Source organism: Passer montanus, unplaced genomic scaffold (genome assembly GCF_014805655.1).
Source record: "Passer montanus isolate IOZ18808 unplaced genomic scaffold, ASM1480565v1 scaffold25, whole genome shotgun sequence".
NCBI lineage: Eukaryota > Metazoa > Chordata > Aves > Passeriformes > Passeridae > Passer > Passer montanus.
The window spans coordinates 4197762-4217293 of NW_024367149.1; the positions used below are offsets into that span (position 1 = coordinate 4197762).

The 19532-nt window shown below is 51.7% G+C and overlaps 1 protein-coding gene across 1 annotated transcript; it reads right to left on the reverse strand.

The window, feature by feature from the left end:
• Positions 1–2722: 2722 nt before the first annotated feature.
• On the reverse strand, positions 2723–10993 carry FAAH (fatty acid amide hydrolase). The gene is made up of 15 exons (XM_039711754.1): positions 10759–10993; positions 9661–9774; positions 8825–8968; positions 8364–8497; positions 7114–7320; positions 6684–6724; positions 6046–6170; positions 5745–5870; positions 5433–5530; positions 4994–5093; positions 4670–4710; positions 4254–4293; positions 3585–3693; positions 3148–3293; positions 2723–3060 (listed from the first exon to the last, which is right to left on the reverse strand). The coding sequence occupies exons 1-15, from the start codon at positions 10921–10923 to the stop codon at positions 2932–2934; spliced, it is 1719 nt and encodes a 572-aa protein (XP_039567688.1). The 5' UTR covers positions 10924–10993; the 3' UTR covers positions 2723–2931.
• Positions 10994–19532: the final 8539 nt, after the last annotated feature.

The window sequence follows — 19532 nt, forward strand, 5'->3', positions numbered from 1 at the left end:
TTTAACAAAGTCCAGGAATGGACTTTGCAGAGCGTGGACTTTGAAAGGGTCTGGCTGCTGGAGCAGCACTGTGGGTCAGGCTGCAAAGCAGTGTGCTCAGCTTACTCAGCCTGGGGGGTTCCCCAAGCCGGGGGTGTCCCTAAGGCAGGGGTGTCCCCAAGGCTGTGTCTCCCCAGCCAGTGGCTGTGGCTGTACCTGGCTACACACAGAGCTGAATGCCAGCAAAGCCCAGCTCTGGGCTGGCCCTGCTATACCCACAAGTAGTAATTAATGAACACTTAAGCCCATTAACAAGAGTGCTCAGCCATCATCCCTATCCCTCAGGCAGCATCACCTGCAGCCCTGAGTAATTAATGAACACTTAAGCACATTAAAAAGAAGTGCTCAGCCATCATCCCTATCCCTCAGGCAGCATCACCTGCAGCCCTCTGAGCCTGGGAAAACACAATTCTGCTTGTCCTGGGGAACCTCATGTAGGGAGTCCAAGTGTCCCTGTGGAGAGATGGGAGCTCAGGAGGTCCAAGAGAATGAAGGTGCAGCAGTGACTCTGGAAATGCAGTGTGGAAGGGGCTCTCTGAAAGTGCCTTCAAGGAGTGACTGCTCTGTATCATTTTCAAGAAAAGACCCTTTGAAAAGCATTTTGGCAACCTGAATCAGACCGTGAGCACTTTTGGAAATCCCCTCTGAGGGATCCAGAGTCTGCTCTCCTGTTTCTAAACCATCCTCCAGCCAGCAGAATGCAAAGGAGCTGGACCATGTAGTCTTACCAGCTGCCCCTTGCCATGGATGCTCCCCTGCACAGGACTGTTCTGTGGCTTAGTGCCAAAAGGAGAGGCTGAAAAAAATTCATCTCCTCTCAGTTCTCAAGCACCTGCAAGCCCCCGGGGAAGGGGCAGGGGATGCCTCTGAGAGCTCATTGCCAAGAGACAAGGCAGAGATGCTGGCTCTGCTCCAGTCAGCAGGGTAGCACAGCTTGTAAGGGGAGAGCGTCCAGAGTAACCACTGCTCTCTGTGGAGGGGTCTCCTTTGGGAACTGAAGCCAGTGGTCGTGCTGCTATATCATGTTACCTTCTTGCCTGCTACAGACATGTCCTGTGGGATTACTCCTCTGTCAGCATGGAGGAAGCTTGAGGAAGACATGAGACCTTGAAGAGAAACTGCTGACAGGAAAACTGAGGAGGATCCTCCCTGTTTGGACAGGGCGGGCAGCAAAATGAGCAAACAGCTCATGTCACCATCCTCTCCCCACTGACTGGTCTTCACTGCCCCATCCCAGCCTTCAGTGCTTCACTGCTGCCACTCACACCAACCTCTTGCTGCCCAGGCTGGGCTGGGAGCAGCCTGCAGCTGGCCCTTGTGGCAGCCCCAAGTCCCCAGAGCCACCCAGCAGCTCCGGCCCCTCCTGGTGCACTGTCCCATGGCCACGGGCATGGCTTGCTGGAGGCTCAGGGCTTCCAGTGAGGAATAATTACAGGTTCAGGTTCATGGTTTGGACTCCTGCACCCTGCCCACCTCCATGCCAGTGGTTAAACTAACAAGGATGTGGAGCTTGGCTCTGGGAGCAGGGCTGCAGGTGGCACTGCCTTTCCTGGGACAAGTCCTCCAGGGCTGAATTTTAAAACAAACTTATAACCCCATCCAGCATTTTCTGTGTTTGAAGAAAGCACCTGTAACCCCACCCAGGCTCTTCTGGGCTTGGCTCTACATAGCATTCAGTCATGGGATGCCTGGAGCTCCCTCCCTCCTAACCCTGCTGATAAAGAATGGGGACCCTTGGGGGCTGCTTTCTCCTTGGCTGTGATAAACACTATCCCAAGCCCTTGAAAACACTCCATGCTTTTGCATGGTTTAAACTACGATAATACATTAAAAACCCAAACATTAATCCTGCCAGAGCTTTTTTACAATCTGCTTTTGGCATTCCTGCATTGGGAAAACAATTTTGCATTGTGTTATTCCTTTTGGAACACCCTTGGAAACCTGCAGGGAGCAGCCAGTGCTGCCAACCCCAGCGACAGGGGCTGCCAGGGGCTGGAAAATCCTGCTGGAAAACCTGGCATGGGCCCAGTGGGGGGAGAAGATGTGCAGGGCAGGCTGTCTGCTGTCCATCTGACCTTGGCACACTGCTCAATACAGGCTTCAAACTGAAAGGGGGTGGATTTAGGTAAGATATAAGAAATTCTTTCCTTGGGGGTGGTGAGGCCCTGGCACAGGTTGGCCAGAGAAGGTGTGGATGCCTCATTCCTGGCAGTGTTGAAGACCTGGTTGGGTGGGATTCTGAGCAACCTGGTCTACTGGAAGGTGTCCATGCCCGTGGAAGGGGACTGGAAGGAGATATCTCTGAAGGCCCTTCCAACACAAACTGTTCTGCAATTCCATGATTTCTCCTTCATGCTGTGCAGAGTGCCAGCAGCCCTGTGGGAAGTGGGCCAGCTCCATCCCTGCTTGCCAGAGTCTGAATGGAGGCTCAGCTTTCCCTTCTGACTGCTGGTCTGTGCTAGGGAAAACACCAGATTTCATCCTCAGGGAGCTGAGAACAGAGGGGAAAATCCCTGTTCCTACAGCAGTCCCAGTAGCAGTCTGAGCATCTCAGACAGAACCAGTTCCCGCGCCCCAGTTTCCCCATTTGTAAGAGACAGCTCACGTTCTTGTATTTCCCTGGGGTGATTAAAATCCACCCCAACCCCACACACAAACACAGACTTGAAATAACAGACATAACTCAGATAATAAAAAGCACTTTGTTAGTACAATGATTGGAAGAGCTCCACTCATCAGAGCTCGCCTTGCTTTCCCCTTGCTCCCAAATCCAGCAGCCAGCCCAGCCACCGCTGCATCCTCACTGAGGGGAACCAGAGTCCTCTGGGTCACACCAAAGGATGGCCCACGCTGCTGTTAGCTGGGGTGCTGCTCTGCTTGAGCACCAGGGCCTCAGAAGAAACTGTTCTTCTTCAGGCTGAGGGTCTCCACCTCCTTCATGAAGCGCAGGCACAGCTCCTCCTGCCACGGCAGGGCCACGCACTGCACGGCCACGGGCATCCCCACACTGCCATGGAAAGCCTGGGCACACAGAGAGGGAGAGGCTTGGGGCTGTCCAGAGCAAGGCATGGGGGAGCTCGTGCCCCTGGAGAACCTGGCACCGCTCACCTTCGCCAGGGTCCGGTCCCACCAGTCCTGGTAGTATCCCTTGTAGCCCTTCAGCTGCTCCTCGTCCTCGTCCGTCACCAGTGTGACAGGGACAACGCCAGCGGGGAAGTCCAAGGCGTTGTAGAGCATGGTGTAGCTGACTGCCACTGGGGGAGAGGGGGAGTTTCCAGTGCCAGCCTGCACAGGGAGAGCCTTCACCCCTCTGTATGCAGGATCCCAGCTAATGGGGCACTCCTTCTGGGAGCTCAGGGGCTGAGGGATGGGGATCGGCCCTTCGGCTCCCACTGCCTCGGGGGTTGTTCCAGGTGCACCCCGTGGGCTGGGCAGCAGCTGTCCCAAGAGCTGGGCTCTTCCTGCTGCTGGCCAGCACCCTGGGGATGTGAGGGAGGCAGGAAGGCTGGCCAGCACCACAACAAAGGTCCCTGTGGGTGCCCTACCTGAGAGCTTCGGGGGGTAGCCGATGCCGAGAGCCGGGCCCAGCATGGGGCACAGCATGACATCCAGATTCAGCTTCTTCCACTGGGCAGTGAACTGGTGGCAAAAGTCCTGAGGAGGAAATGTGCTGGTGGTCAGTGGGGCGGGTGTACTGTCCCACAGCTGTTGGCTGAGGCTGTCCCTGGGCATCCAGCTGGGCTCTTGGCTCTTCTCTGGAGCAGCAAACAGGCTACATCAGGCCTGATCCTGCTAAAATCCAGCAATGCTTGGCTGCCTGGACAATATTCCTCCCAGCTCACAAAGCACCCTCTTCCTGATAAACTGGAGGTGGGCAAAGACTGAGTGCACAGGCACGCGGTGACCTGGGACATGAGCTTTTGTTTTTGGAAAACCAGAAGGGAAATAAAGGCATGTCTGATGATGTACATTTTTACATGCAGGTGTCAAAAATTCAGGTGTGATCTGGCATCATGAACTTGCCTACATGTTGTCCTAATCTTTAAATGTGCTGAGAACTTGCACATCCAGGTGAGGTCTGTTGAGGCGTGACGTGTTCCCATCTTACATCACCAGAGACCTGATCATCTCCTAACCTTGGTGAGTGCTGAATCTGCCTCTTCCCAAAGAGAAGTCAAACACAAACTATTTAACCCCAAACTTTAATACTTTACCTCGATTTCATGATGAAGGCTCCAGACTTCATCCACTGTGCTGTAAAAGGAAACAAATCCAATGAAAGGCATTCTTCCTTGTGCACACCTTCTTTCTGCCTATGGCATCCCCTCCTCTTGGCATGATGGATGCATTAACCAGTGCTGAAGCCAACACTGTATTTCATTCCCACAGGCTTCATCCTCTTCCTAAGCAAAGGCTATGACCCTGCTCTCATTCCCACCCTCAATTTCCAAACAGTTTTCCAAACCCAGCAGGGTTATGGTGTTGACACAAATTGCTCTGTTTGCTCCCACCCTTGCATTTTCTGCCTTGCATTCTCTCAGACACACGCAGCTGCAGCAGTATCAATAATGTAGCAAACACTGCTGCAAAACAAATCTTCACAGATTTGCTCAGGCTCAGATTTACTCACTTTTCTTTCATACTTCTTATGATACTTGAAAATCGAGGCACCTGAGCAGGAGAAAATGAAAAAAAAATAAAAATCCCAGCTCTCTCCTCTGAGACAGCTCAGTCACAAACAGAAGCTGTTTCCTCAGTGTTTTCTCAGGCCAGATTTTCCCCAAAGTGGGGAGAAAAGGAACAGAAATAGCATCACTCCAGTTTGGAGATGTGTCTGGCCACAGCCAGGTAATAATGCCTAGAGACTTCTCTATGAGAAAGCCTTACTGCAATGGGAGACAAGTTATTCACATACAGCTTAACTCTGTCTACACTAGAAAGAAATGGGCCTTACGAAAGGTTTGGAAATCCAGGAGAGGAGAGTTTTCAGCCAGTGTGGTGCCTTTGCCAGCCAGAAGAACAGCCTCGTGCCGCCTTTCTCTATCTCTCCTTTGCTGAAAGGGAGAAGGGGGGTTTAGCTGAGCAGTGGTAGAAAGCAATCACAGCAGATCAGCTTTTCCCAGGCCAACCCCTCTGAACAGCCTATCTAAGTGAAAAAAAGAGGTTTGCTCCATTCTGTTGGGCAGCACTTGATTCTCACATCATTTACAGGATATCAGCTCCCAGCCCCCTTCCAAGGCTGGTAACAATCCCAAAGAGATCCAAGGTACAGCTGAATCACTACCTACATCCACATCCAGATCTGCTACCTGTATCCCGAGTCCAGCCAGACCCTAGGGAGCATTGTTATAGGCAGGCACCAATCCCACCAAACCACTCCAGGCCACACTTACAATTTCCTGACAAAGGAGCTGCCTCCATCTGCGAACATTCCCCTGACACAGTAGTTAAACATCACGTAGTCCACATTTGTGAGTTCAAAGGGCACCAGCTGGAGGGACAATGGAGGAGGGTATCAGTGGCACAGGCACTGTTTGGGAGAAGCCACTGAGGGCTTGAAGCGGGCTGTGCTGAGCTGAGGATTTCCTGACAAGCCCACAGGAAAACCTCCATCCTTCCCTGGAAACAACATTTTCCCTTTGAACAATAACTGCTGAGTCAAGGGACACGGGCTGGGCTTGTCCCCCTCTCCAAGCAGCCCCTACCGTGTGGCCAGCCTCCTCCAGGAGCTGCTTGGTCTCGCGGACGGCGCGTCGCATGGCCGGGCTGGGCATGGTGAAGAAATCGGTTTCATAGTAGCCTATGCGGAGGGGTTTTGTGCTGGAATACACCTGCAGGGAGAGGGAGGTGCTGGCTGGAAGGTGCCAGGGGAGCCAGCAGCACACCCACGCCACGGGGTGAGCCTGGAAAGCAGCACTCGGCTGTGCCCAGGTGCCCACCCGTGGGTCAGGTGTTTTCGGGCTGCAGCTCTCCCCAGAGGTGTCTGGCCCTTTGGAGGCTCTGTACCTCTTCATTGAAGGGGAGGGGTGGCACTGTGCTGTCCAGGCTGAACATGTCCTCGCTCAGGAGCGCCCGCAGGCACAGCGCCAGGCTCTCCACATCTTTTGCCAGTGGTCCCACTGCTGCAGCCACTGGAAGAGACCACAAGAGAGCATTCATGGCTGAGGGTCTTCCAAGGGCATGCTCTGCAGAACTAGGACCTCTTGGCACTGTTTTGTCTCAATCTAGTGTTGGCAACAGTTTCTCTTTAAGAATTGGGCAGGGGATGCCCACAAGTGTCTTCCCACCCACAGGTCCATCATTATGGACTGAGTTGCTATCCATTAATATGTACCCTGACATCTCCATTTCATGACTTGAAATAAACAAAAAGCTTTGTCAATCATGACAGGAGGACAACATCAGACACTCCCTTTGGCTGCTAATCCCACCCTCATGAAGCAGTGACAGACAAGGCCACACCCTGTGGGTAACAGGTTGTATTGTGGTTTATGCTACACAAACAGCTCCTCTCAGCTCATGTTAAAAAAGAAATCCATGAAAGGGAACCTGCTTCTCTCTAAAGGTGATGGAGAAAGTCCCCCATAACCAGAGGGTCTTTCTCACCCCTGCCGTGCTGCTGGGGGACAGACATCAACTCCTACCTGCCTTCTGCCCAACGACGCCAGCCATTACTCCTCTTTTGCTGTAAAGAAAAGAGACACACAAAATACAGCAGCTGAGTAGTTTTCATTGAAGGGAAAGGCTTTAAGCAGATGCAAGTATTAATTAAAATTGCAGATGTGAAGGTTGGCTGAAGGAAGGGCCAAGAGAAAGCTCAAAAGACAAAGTCTAGGCCTAAGTGATTTAGGCCATGTCAGCCAGGAAGAACCATCCCCTCAGCAGGCAGATGAAGAGGCTCCCCCACTTCCATTCTGGGGGAACCAATGCTTCCCTCCATATAGATATTGCCCAGGCAGGAGGGATAAATGAGCTCTTCCCAAGTTCCCCTTGCCCACAGGAGCAGGAGCATCCCAGCAGAGTGGTTGGTAGAGTGGGTGTCACCCAGAGACGTCGCTGCATTTCTCACAGTACCTGATTCTCTTCCCTGTGGGTTTGATTGCACAGATCCCACAGAAGGCAGCAGGAAAACGCAGGCTCCCTCCTACATCTGTCCCAATGCCCAAGATGGACCCACCACCTCCCACAAGTGCTCCTTCTCCACCAGAGGAGCCTCCGGGGGTTCTGGTGTACATCAGAGGGTTGCGGGTCTGACCAAAGATTAAGTTCTTGCAGTCATAGCTGAAGAGAGAAAGAGAGAGATATTGCAAATGAGGAATTCAGGTATCTGCTGCTGTGGAGTCCATCACCAGAGAGACAGATTGCAAATGAGGAATTCAGGTATCTGCTGCTGTGGAGTCCAGTCACCACTAAAAGACCTTGAAAAGACAATCAGGTAATTCACTAGTTGTTACACTGACATAATTTACTGTGGTTGTGAAGACCATGAGCCTTTTCCTGGTGGTCCCAGGACATGAATTCACTGACAGATTATTTCACTGACATTAAACCTACCCCAGAGAGAACCTCTGGCAGCACAAATACAGCAACCCTCCTGGAAAGTCTTCCTGTTCAGGTAGTGCAGTGCCACAGGTCACCCAAAGCTGAGCCCCTGCTTGAGCACAGGCCAAGTGCCAACTGCAGAGATATTTGACACTGGACTTCCCCAGAAAGTGGTGCAAAGTCTGATAATCACTGGGGCAACCTCTTTGTGTGGCTTTTTTGAACTGTGGCCAGCCATTACCACATCACCTTAAGGAAGGCATTTCACAGGGCTTGGGCAATGCTGGCCCACAGAGGAGCTTTGCCAGAGCTCACTTGGCAGGATACAGGACAATAGAAGGATGGCTGTCCAGCAGAGCACACCTGAGCACACCACATATCAATGACACCAAGAGTGGTCTTGCCAGATAGAGCAGGAGGTTTGGGGGCATAATAATTTAAGGCCATTAGCTTAACTAGCTTCCCCTTCCATGAATATGTGTTTGCATTTTAGAGTTAATAGGGTCATCTCTGAGAAGTTAATTTTAAGAAAGATAAAAACAGTTTCTCTCCTCTCCTCCTCCTCTTCTGCTTCTTGATTTCATGTGGAACTAGAGATAATTTTTATCCTCAGTGTAAATGTGTTTACTTTTTAAAGTGAAATTTATAGACACAAAGAATGGAGACCAGGTGCTGTTATATAAAAAGAAGTGGGAAATGAGAACGAGACCAGATAGAAACCCTCCCTTGAGAGGAGGAAGAGAGCACTGCTGCTATGCTGAGGGAATGGAGCACCCACCTACCTGATGAGGGACTGGGGAACATTGGTTTTGACAAATGGAATTGCCCCCTGTCTCTTGAGCACCTGCACCACCACGCTGTCCTCTGCTGCGGGTTTATTGAGGTTTTTTATGAACCCCAGTGTGGAGTCATGACCCTGGGAACAGAGGACAATGAGGTTTCCAGTTGGAGGACTGCAATTCTCCCTGTCCCCATACTTTTATCTACAAATTTGAGTGCATACATGCACCTCCAGCAACTCACCCACCACACACATGTTTAAAGGGGTGCTGATGGCAAACCTGACCACACTTCTCTGTTGACTCACATGGGAGACAGGCAGCAAAGCCCCTCCCCTGTCCAGGTAGCCCATTCCACATCAGCTATGACAAAGTCAAGCCAGGTGCTGAGGTCAAAGCTCCCCCCTCCCCAACCTTCAACCCACAGGGATTTTGGGGTACATGCGGAATTGTGCTGGTGGTACCTGGCAGTCGATGGAGTCTTTGATGCTGACAGGCACCCCATAGAGCAGACCTTGCTTCTCCATCAGCTTGGCTTTGCGGAGCTGGGTCTCGCTTTCCTGCAGAAACTCTGTGATGCAGTTGGTTTCTGTGGCAATTTGGAGGGCCTTGGGGAAAGCAGGACAAGCCAACAGGTGAGTCACAGCCCAAGGTGCTGCACAAAGAGCTCTGTTCTGCAAAGGACACCTGCCTTTTTCTCTTCCCCATCTGCACAGCTGGTGTCAGGGCAGCCCTTGCTGCTACTTTTCAAGCCAAACTCCAAGATGGACACAGTGGGGCCATAGTACCAGGCTGTGTGTGCTAAAGGGAGGCACTCAGCTCAGATGAATACCACAGACTGTTCTCCTGTTTGAGCTTCTGGGATGGCATAAATGATAGTCCCTAAGAGGGAGCCCAGGAAGTGATCAGAACATTAGGGCAAAAGTAGAGAATGGACATGAAAACTGACTTTTTGAGGTTCAACAACCCATTTGGAGATGGAGGGGAGACAACAGCAGCACTCTGCCACTTCCCTACAGGTATAGCTGCCCTAGGGAAGGTGTGGGCTCTCCCGGGAAGGAATGGCTCTGCAGATGCTGCTTGCTGCTCATTTTTCCTCCAAACCAAGCTGAGAGCTATGTCAGGCAGATGCCCAGCTCTCTAACCACTCACAGAAATCCACAGAAGGGCCCACCACTACCCAGTGAGCAGTGACAGCTCAGCAGCATTTGAGCCAGGTTTGAGCCTTGTGTTGTGCTCCTCCCAAAAGAAGCCAGCCCCACCGTGGGTGAGATGCTGCCCTGCTGCCCTTGCTCCTCACCTTGCCCACGTAGGCATAGAAGACATGGTCCAGAGGCAGGGAGCCATCTCGGAGCTTCCTGGAGAGCTCTGGCAGAGGCAGAGAGAGGACGGAGACCACGTTCACAGAAGGATGCTACGGGAAAGGCGGAACAGGCAATGTCACACTTCTACTTCAGCTGATGGGTTCCTCCTCTCTCCTTGGTGTAACTCACCCCAAAAATATCTGCCGTTTAGTCACTGAAGGTGGTATCTGCCTCAAGACCACATCCTGCTCTACCTGGCACCTGTGAGCACGGTGTGAAACCCCCAGGGCCAATATTAGCCCCGGCTTTCTCAGCCTTTCTTCCTGTTCAGACCAGTCACACCAAGCACCTACTAATTAAAATAAAGCCATTCACACAGCCTTGTTCAGACAGGTCATGGCCAGGCCTGGGGGCTTAGTGCAATGCTCTTGCTGAATTATAGTGGGAGTTGGCGTCATGGTTATACAAATGGTTCCATCAAGGAATGAAACCAGAACCAGAGCCAGTTCTTCTCCTGGCACTGTAAGATATTTGCACATAGAATTGCAAAACCAGGGATCCCCTGGACTGGTAATTTTTGGGTCAGCAGAGGTTTTTCACCACCTACCAAACATCATGAAAAACGTAGTAAACCTCACGCTTCCTAGCTGGACTCTGAACCTGAGCGAGTTTGCTCCAGCCCGAGGCCGGGAGCGCGGGCACCATCGCATCCCTGCAGCTGCGGCTGCACTTTGGCCTCTCTGCTGATAACACATCGCCTGTCGCCTCTTCCTGCTGCCTCCTCAGCCAGCCTGAGCCTCCCGCCACGGCCACGGCGAGCTTTCACACAGGGATTTTCCCCTCCTCGCCGCCCGTGACAGCAATCGGGATAACGCGTTATCCCCCGCTCCCCATCCCCGCCACAGCGGTGATCGCCGCGATGCTGAGGGCTACACACCCACACTGACTTAGAAAGCGAAAATAATAACAACACTTAATCCCCGTGGGTCCATATAAGGAGCCGGGAGAGCACCTGACAGGCGGGCGGGCAGCCGGGCGGGCACGGAGCGGGGGCCCAGGCGCGCAGCCCCCCGGGGGATGCGGCGGGGGCTCACCTGCTCCCGAAAGCGCCGCGCCGCCGCCTCCATCCGCACCAGGCTGAGCTCCTGCCGCTCCTGCGCCTCCGCCACCTTCCTCCAGAGCGCCCGGCGCCGCCGCCATCGCAGCAGCAGCAGCAGCAGCGCCGAGCCGCCCAGCAGGGCGGGCAGCGGCACCCGCATGGCGCGGCACCGACACCGGCACCGGCACCGGCACCGGCACCGCACCGGCACCGCACCGGCGGCAGCGCACCCAGCGCCGCAGCCGCTCCGCCCCGCCCGGCCGGCCAAGGGCACCCGCCCGTGCCGAGAGCGAGCCAAAACCCGGGCGGGATTCCGGGCTGGACAGGGATTAGAGCGGCTGGCTGCGGGCGGGGAGGGGGAGGCTGGGCAGCGGGAAGGGCTGCGGGATGACAGCTCGCTCCTCCCTGTGCTGGGCGGCCTCTGTCTGATAAGGTTGGTGGGGTTTTCCGTTCGCCCAGGGAGGTTTTGGTCTCGCCGTAATTTTTCAGCCCCTCTGGGAACAGTGTTGGCTTGGCAGCTCGAGGGGAGCCCCAAAGGCACCCGGCTCTCCTGCGTTGCTGGAGCCAAGTGGCTGTGTGGGAAAAAGAAGCAGTGAATGTGGCGGGCTGTGCCCGGCGGAGTTCCCTTGTCACTGGCAGGGCACGGGCGTGCCCGTGCTGTGCAAAGCGCCGCGGCTTCGAGCAGCGCTGGCTGGCATCCCTGCCTGCGGCCTTGCACTCCGTGTGGAGGGAAACTCCAAAAGAATTTCTTCATCACCAGCCCCACAAGGGGTCTGTCCTTAAAAAAAAAAATAAAACAAAAAAAAACAAACCCTCCACGACTTCCAAAAATATTTCAGAAAATATTTCAAGCTGCCCAGTTTAGATACTGCCTGTAGGATTGTGAAAAGCTGTTGGGAAGAAGCTTTTTCACTTCCCAGCAGGATGAAATGTTCCCAAGCCACCCCTGGGCAGATGCTGAGCCAGAAAATGTGATGGAGCTAGATGCACCCAGACTTGATTTTCCTGGCATTATTGCTCAGGCCACTGGCTTTATTTCTTTGTCTTCAGGATCTCAGGGCTCCTCTGGAAGCACCTGAACCACTCGTGCCTGAGCCTGGCACCCTTGGAGAGAGCTGCTGTGCTGTGCATCTACAGTGTCCTGGGGTGTGCTGCACATACGCCATGTCCTGGGGCTCTTTGTTGAAGGGTTTTGAAGCCTCAAAAATGCTCAGTCCTCATGAACTCCATGTCTTCTTGCTCTGAGAATATGCAGCTGCCTGTTTTCTGCGTCAAGGAAATCACATGCAAGAACAGCAGTTTTCCCAGCAGTTTTTTTTTCCTTTAACTTCTTTTTTTTCCTTCCTTCTCCCTGCCCTTTTTGAGATTATGTGGCTCAGAGAGTTATACAGGATTGCAAACTCCCAAGGGCACTGAAGTTGGCTCACAAGAAATGGGTTGGCAGGAGTGCCCTTCCCATGAATCAGGAGGATGTAATCAGTTCAAGGCTGGCAGAGCACGTGATGATCCCTATCTCCCCTTTCCTTCTTTCTCACTCTGGAGGCTCCAGTCTCCTGCACTGATCTCACCCCATGACAGCACAATGTCAAAACAGGGCTGCTCCCTGGCAGGTTGTAAAACCATGTGCACTGAGGTCTCGCACAAGATGAGAACAAGAAACGTGGGGGACTTTGGAGAATTAGAAATTAAAACTAGTTCTTGTGGAAGACAAAATTACTTCTCCAGCCTTCTTCCCCTTAATTTAAGTCCTACTTAAAATCTCTCATGGAGGAACAATTTTCAACTTCTGCAGTTGAGTTTGTGAAAGGGAAGAAAACAAATTAGGAGAGTTATGCCTGGAGAAGCTGCGCCTCCAGGAGCTGCTGCTGGAGACTCTCCTCCCCTTTCCTGGAGAAGTGTGTGGGGGTGAATAAGTGGGGTTGAAACATCAGTCAGGGCAGTGGTATGGCTTGGGTCTCTGCTGGGGCCAGCCAGGTCCAGGAGGGTGACTCAGGGCATGGGGAATCCCAAAACACAGCAGGTGCAGCTGTGCCCCAGCTGCCAGCAGAGATGTGGAGGGCAGAGGGGCAGAGGACGGGGAGCTCTGGTGTGTACAGGTGGTGGCTGGTGATGCCCTGCCCAGGACAATGTGCCTGGGACTGGCTGAGTGAGGTAAAATGGGTCTGGTCTTGTTCCCCATGGCCTGGGGTGGTGGCCAGCTGCTGGCCCTGTGGGCCAAGGGATGTCCCTTTGGGACACTGGTGTCTCCTTGCCAGATGAGCACTCTTCTGCTGTTATATCCATAGGTCTGCCCCTATGCTACTGCAAATGGGGCTTGAATCTTGGCTTGAATCTCCTGCTCCTCCTCCTGTGCCTGGCAGGGCTGGAGCCTGTGGCTAAGGGAGGCTGAAAGGATCTGCTGGATCTGTGAAGGCTTCTTTCCCCATTGCTCACTTACCTCCCTGTGTCCACAGAGCTGTGACTGGGTGGGTGCCACCACACCCCCGAGGTGCTGGAACCCTGCAGTTACCAAAGGAGGAGCACGAAGCTGTCATCATCTTCTGTCTGTGACAAAACACACACTGTCAGCCAGACTGGCTGGGGCTGAAGGACCAGCTAGTTCCTGTTCACCTGACACCAGAGCATGGTAAACACACAGCGGTGTTTTCCCTTAGCACTGCCTCCTGGCATCCTGGAATGCTGTGGCTCCTTTAGCCAGGGTTTATGTGGGAGTGACTAATAGCTGTGTGCTCACAAATTTTTCTTGTGTGAAGCAATCTGTTTCTGGCACTCCCAGCATCCTGGAGTAGGGAGATCCATGGTTTATCCGTGTGTTGTAGGGAAGCAGCATCTCCTGTTGGCCTCCCACAGCTGATTTAATTTGCTTTTCTTATTTCCAAGGAGGAAATAAGAAATTGTTTGCCATTCACCCAGGAATTTTACACTTCTGTTCTTCCATTTCACCCTGATGCTTTTAGACTGTTTCCCAGAAATTAACAATCTGCTCCTGCCTCCAATTGCCAGTCACCTGCTTCCTGGGATCTGGCTCTCTGGAAGACGATCCAAGCTACAATTACAACAGCCAGCTTCTTGCTTCATTTCTCCTCTCCTTGTTGGTTCCTGACTCTCCAGTGGAGTTAGTCAGCATGATCTGCAAGAAGGTGAAGCAGCTCCACTCGGAGCTGGAGTTTAACCCCTGCAAGGTTGTTCAGCAGCTTGGGCAAGAGGCAGTGCCACGTGGGAGCGATTTCTTTTGTCCATGCCAGAAAACTGTGTGTTTCAACCAAGTTGTTCACTCAGTGATGTTTTTATTGTTCACTTTGTAGTCACAAAGGTGTTTGTCCTCCTCACTGCGTGCTCCCCAGAGCTCTGTCAGTGTGAGGGCCTGTTGCTCCCAAATCTTCTTCAAGCTGGAGTGTGTGAGTTACCACAATCAGTTTGAACACATGGTTTGTTGCCAGCCTTGTGGACTCTGTTCTGAAGCAGATTAGGAAGTGCTCGTGCATTTTCTCCACCAGCAGAGTGGAGGAGGAGCTGCCCTGGGAGAGGACCATGACTTGCACATGCAACTTTAATTTGCACAAACTCTCTACATAGAAGCTGTTGCATGGTAGCTTGAAGCAAAAGCTGAAGAGATCATAACAGAGGGATCCATAGGGTGGGAAGGGACCCCTTGAGAGATCCCTGATATTGCTGAAGGCACCCTAAGCAACAGTCTCTGAAAAGCTCCTTTGTATATAAATGAGGGAGTAGGGACTTGTAACAGTGTCTGTGTTACAGGGATCTGAGTCAAACAGCTTTGTATTAAAAAAAAAAATTAAAAAAAGGGGAAAAAATTTAAGTGAGTAAACTTACTTCTGTAGTTGTTTTACTCCTGTAGTTGTTTTACACAGCTCAATGAAGATAATTTTATTGGCAATCATGAGTGATTACAGTATTATCTGCCATCAAAAAAGTTATATTTTGAACGCTAAAGGAATTAATGATACATAAAACTGTGCTTAGATTGAGTGCATTCATCAGCAGAAATGCCTCGTGCTGGCACTGCTGCACTGTAATTACTCTGTCTGCTCAGAGGAGGAGAGCAGGAGATGGGGGAGTTGTGTGTACTGCCACATATTTACATACACTTATACACTGAGCAGCTCGGGCAGCGGGGAGCAGAGCCAGGGCAGCAAAGCTGGTGAGCAGGGAGACAAGTTTTACACATCCTTTTTCTGTATTGTGAATTACAGAGTGAAGAGTAGGGGTAATCTCTATTTAAAACTTTATAGGGTGAAGTCAGTATGGAGAAGATGATTAAATGCTTCTCAGAATATCAAGGGATGAGTCCAGTCTTCGGAGGATGCTGCTTCATGGTGTGATCAATTGATAAAACCAGTCCTGGAGTCACAGGCAGTCATTGCCCAGCCCTGGGAGACTGATGGGGATGGTGGGAAGGGCAGAGGTGTTGTCCCCAAGGGACATCTGCTGATGCCATGTGCTTGGGGACAGCCCATTGTGCCGCCCTTTCGTGGGGAGCATGGGCATGTCTCAGCAGGGGTGGGGTGAAGAAATGCAGAAGAAATGCTCCCCAGCTTGCTCCCCACTCTGTGGCCCTTCAAGGGAGACATGACACTGGGGGGGAATGTTTACAGGCTGGGGCATTGCAGGAAAAGCTGTTGCAGGGACTTTGGGCAGTGCCTGCAGAGCAGCAGGATGCTTTCCATGATACAAAGGCTTTGGAAGGGCTTTTAAAAGAAGTGTGATAGCTCCAGCCCCTCTACAGAGCCCATGGGCCCCCTGCAGTGATGGACCCATCCTCTGCTCAAGCAGGGAATGTAAAACCTCCCTCTCCTTGTACACAGCTGCCTTCCGAGCTCAACCTTGACCTAAATGAATAAAGGGCAAAGAGCGTTTGGAGGAACACCAGGTGAGCATTCCTTGCAGCACCGAGGAGAAATCGCTGCTGGATGCATTTGGCCTTTCGGGTGCAGCCACCAGAGAGCAGGATTGAGCTGCTGGCCTGGCAGAAATCCTGTACAGAGTCTTCTGCACCCTAAACCCTGTGGTACACGCTCTGAACTTGGAGTACTGTACGAAGCAGAAAGTCCTTTTCGGGCTGTTTGGGTGATGAGGCAGCCCGAGCTTTTGTGGGGAGCAGCACTTTGATTTCAGGTGGTTTTAAGTGCTTTTATGAAGTGCTGGAAGTTCTGCTGTTGATCCATTGGGACCACATTGTTTTTGCTAAGGAGAGCATCCCAGCAGAACCTGGTCCTGCAAATTGTCAGCTTTCCTGCTTCCAGGATTTGTTGCTGTGGCCAGGACCGTGCCTCAAGTCTGGCAGGCTGCCTGCCCTTTAGAGGAGAACCACGGAATCATTTGGGTTGGAAGAGACCTCTGGTGTCACTTAACCCAGCACTGCCAAGTACACCACTAAACCACATCCCCAAGTGCCACATCTGCACATCTCTTAGGGGCCTTCAGTTTTTGTGACACAGCCACTTCCCTGGGCAGCCTGTTCCAGTGCTTGACATTGGAATGAATTGAATAAGCAGGAGCATCTCTGAATGCACATTGCAGAGAAGGGGAAACACTTGATATTCTTTGTGTTTGAAGCCCCATGGCCCAGGTTTTGAGGCTAACAGGGGCTGCCCCATGTGTAAACCTGGCTGTCTTCCCCAGAAGTGATGTTATTCTGTAGTGTGGAGTCTGGATTCAAATGGGGTCCTGAGTCATAGCAGGGTCCTGAGCCCTGAGTGACTGGGCTGAATCCAAACCCCCTTGGCCACTGGCATTGTGGGTTTGCTTGCCTGGCAAAAAATTATACACACACTGAGGTTTCCTTTTTTTGTTTTGCCTTTTCCTCTTCCTTTTTTCCTTCCTCTTTAATTTCCCTCTTCCTCTTCATTTTCCTTTTAATTTTCCTTTTCCTTTTCTCCTTTCTTCTTTCTGTCCCTCTTCCTCTTCTGTTTCCTTTTCCGTTTCCATTCCATTTTTCCTTTCCCTTTCCCTTTCCCTTTCCCTTTCCCTTTCCCTTTCCCTTTCCCTCTTTCTCTCTTTCTCTTCTTTTCGAGATCCCTACTTTCTGAACAGGCCAGGAGAGGGAGACATGCAGCCAGTTACAGCACAGCCCAGATTTCCTGCTCTCCCTCTTTGCCCTGGGATGGAAGCTAGCACACTTTAGATACACACACAGATTTTCCCAGGGAGAAGGTTTCATCTCAGCCCCTCAGCTGATCTGCAATTTACATTTACACAAGCAAGACAGGCACAGGGAAGGAGGGGAAACTGAGGCAAGGGGAAAGACCATGCCTGGAGGGATGTGGTTGGTGGCATCTTCGTGCTGACCTCCTGAGCCCTATTGCAGGCTGGGATTGCTCTGTGTTGATCAAACATCCCTGTGGTCTGAGGCAGGTCCTCAGGTGGTCTGTGCAGGTCCATTGAGCATCACCACAGATGTCACCTCTGCAGGGACACTCAGTGCACAACAGGAGTGCACCCCCTGCCCCGTCCCTGCCAGTCTCTGTACAACCAGCAGCCGGTCCCTGGCTCAGCCCCTGATGGAGCAGTGCTGGGGAGCCCTGCAATGCCAAGCTGATTTTGGTGAGTTCAACCCATCACTGTGGAGGCTCGAGGGGCAGAAATGTGCAGGGCAGTTCTGGGGAGGCCCTTGGTGACTCCTGCCCTAGCATCTTCCCAGAGCCTTTGGAAAGCCACAAAGCATCGTGGGCACAGCAAACACCTCAATGGGTTGATCAGCCCCTCCCATTGCCTGCATCTCCCCCTCTCATCCTTCCTGGGCCAGCACCACCAAAGGACTGGTGAGATCACCCCTGCACTGAAAATAAATAAATAAATAAATAAATAACCAAATAAAAATGCTGACGTGGAGAAGTCAATCAGCTTTGTGTGGCCTTGTAATATCTCATTTTATCCGCGCCACGCTTTATTAAATTCTCATAAACCTGTCAATGAGGACAGATACCATTTCAGTTTACCCCATTAGTTCTACACAATGACATCGGGGGAGAGAAAGATGGGGAGGTGGTGGGGAGCCACTCGGCGTGGAGAAAAGAGGAATGAATTTAAAGAAAGGAAAAAAAGAGAGAAAATCAGAGCCAAAACTCGCCTTCGTGACAATAATGTAATAACATCAGTGCTCAGGGAAAGTAATTGAATTAAGTGGCTTTTGTTAATGGTTTTAAGATTTAGAAATGTAAATAATAGGTAGGACTCTTTAGTGGGACTCTAGTTTAGGTAACTGCATCCCTGAGAATAAGAAATGCTTTGCTGTTAAATGTGATGTCAGATACTTTTGTTACTCCCCCGGTTTCATGCCTGCAAAGCATATTTTGCAGTTTTAAAGCCGGGTGTGTTTATCATCTTTCCTTTCTAACTTCAGACGGAGCTTAATTCAGGAGTATTTGCATGAACCCTTCTTAGCCAGTCCCTATCAGTTATTTGCACCGCCAGGAATAAAGTATTATTTCTCCCGAGCTGCTTTGGAGAACTTCCTGACTGCAGGGTGACTCTGCTCGGAAGCCTCCTGTCTATTTACATGTTCATTAAAGGCAGCAGCAGCGCTGCTCTCTGCGGCAGGGCCGGACTCAGCCCCTGGAGTAAAGTGCTGGCAGAGGGACAGCAGTTACACCGGGCTCAGGCCAGTGGGGATGGAGAATCCAGCCGACAGGTAGGATGAGCCGGGAGATTTAGAAATGACTTTCATGGGAACTCGTTCTGCTTAAAATATTATTGGATTTTCATTTAGGAACCTATCAAAGTGCAAGAATAAAGTCTGAGCTGCCTAACCCACATAGGTCTAAACAAACAGTCCTCCCTTCTGCTCTGGGATCTGTCGGCTCGCGGATTGGAAGAGGTCCTTCGGTAAGGCATGGGCTGAGTCTCAGGGAAACCTACTGTGCCAGGCAGAATAGGGGGCTTTGCATTTATTCAGGCTGAAAATCTTCCCCTTTGCAGGATGAAGGCTCTTCCTGGTCTGTGCCACAGGGATGCTCCATCCCCACTTGTCCCCTTAACTCTGCTCGCAGCTGCGTGGGCAGAAAAAGCACAGGGTGGAAAAAGTTCTCCCATGGCTTTTGCTCCAGTCCCACAGCAAGTGGGCAGCTCTTCAGTGTGCCAGATCACTCTGGCATGTCCTTTGGGGGCCTCCCTTCCAGCTCCACCTGTGATCTGCACTGATCTCTGCTAGTGCTGGCTCTACAAACAAGTGGAGAAGGGAAAGCCCTTCCCAGAGAAGGGAAACTTCCCCAGAGTTTCCCTTCTCTACCTCCCTGCCTAGAAATGGGACATTTTGTGGCTCTGCTTTGCAAGTTGAGCAATGCAGCAAGATAACAGCTGGAAGGACACTTACACAACCCTACAGACAGGGAAGGAGTTTTTTCTTGGAGTGCCATTAAATAGTTTCCCATGGCAGGACCCAGGCAATGCTATTTTCTGCAGATAAAAAACAGGTTATTTTTCATTAGCTGCAAAGGCTGGTGGTGGTGGCAAACTTGCCACCAGGTCTGTAGCTCGACACAACATGAGTAGATAGGAACAATATCATAAAAATAACTGAAATCCACTGAGGGCTCTGCTGAACTGCCTTTTTAAGTGCATCAGGTGAAGCAAAAAGGAGTGGGACAACCCTGATTCAGGAAGAGATGCTGCTGGATTGGGAAGTGCATACACATTGAACAGGAGACATGAGCATGCCAGAGCCACCCCAGTCTGCTGGAGCTGCATGTGGAGGGGAGCCTGGCCCTGGCTGCAGCATTTTGTCCAAGAAAGACTGAACTGAAGTTTTTC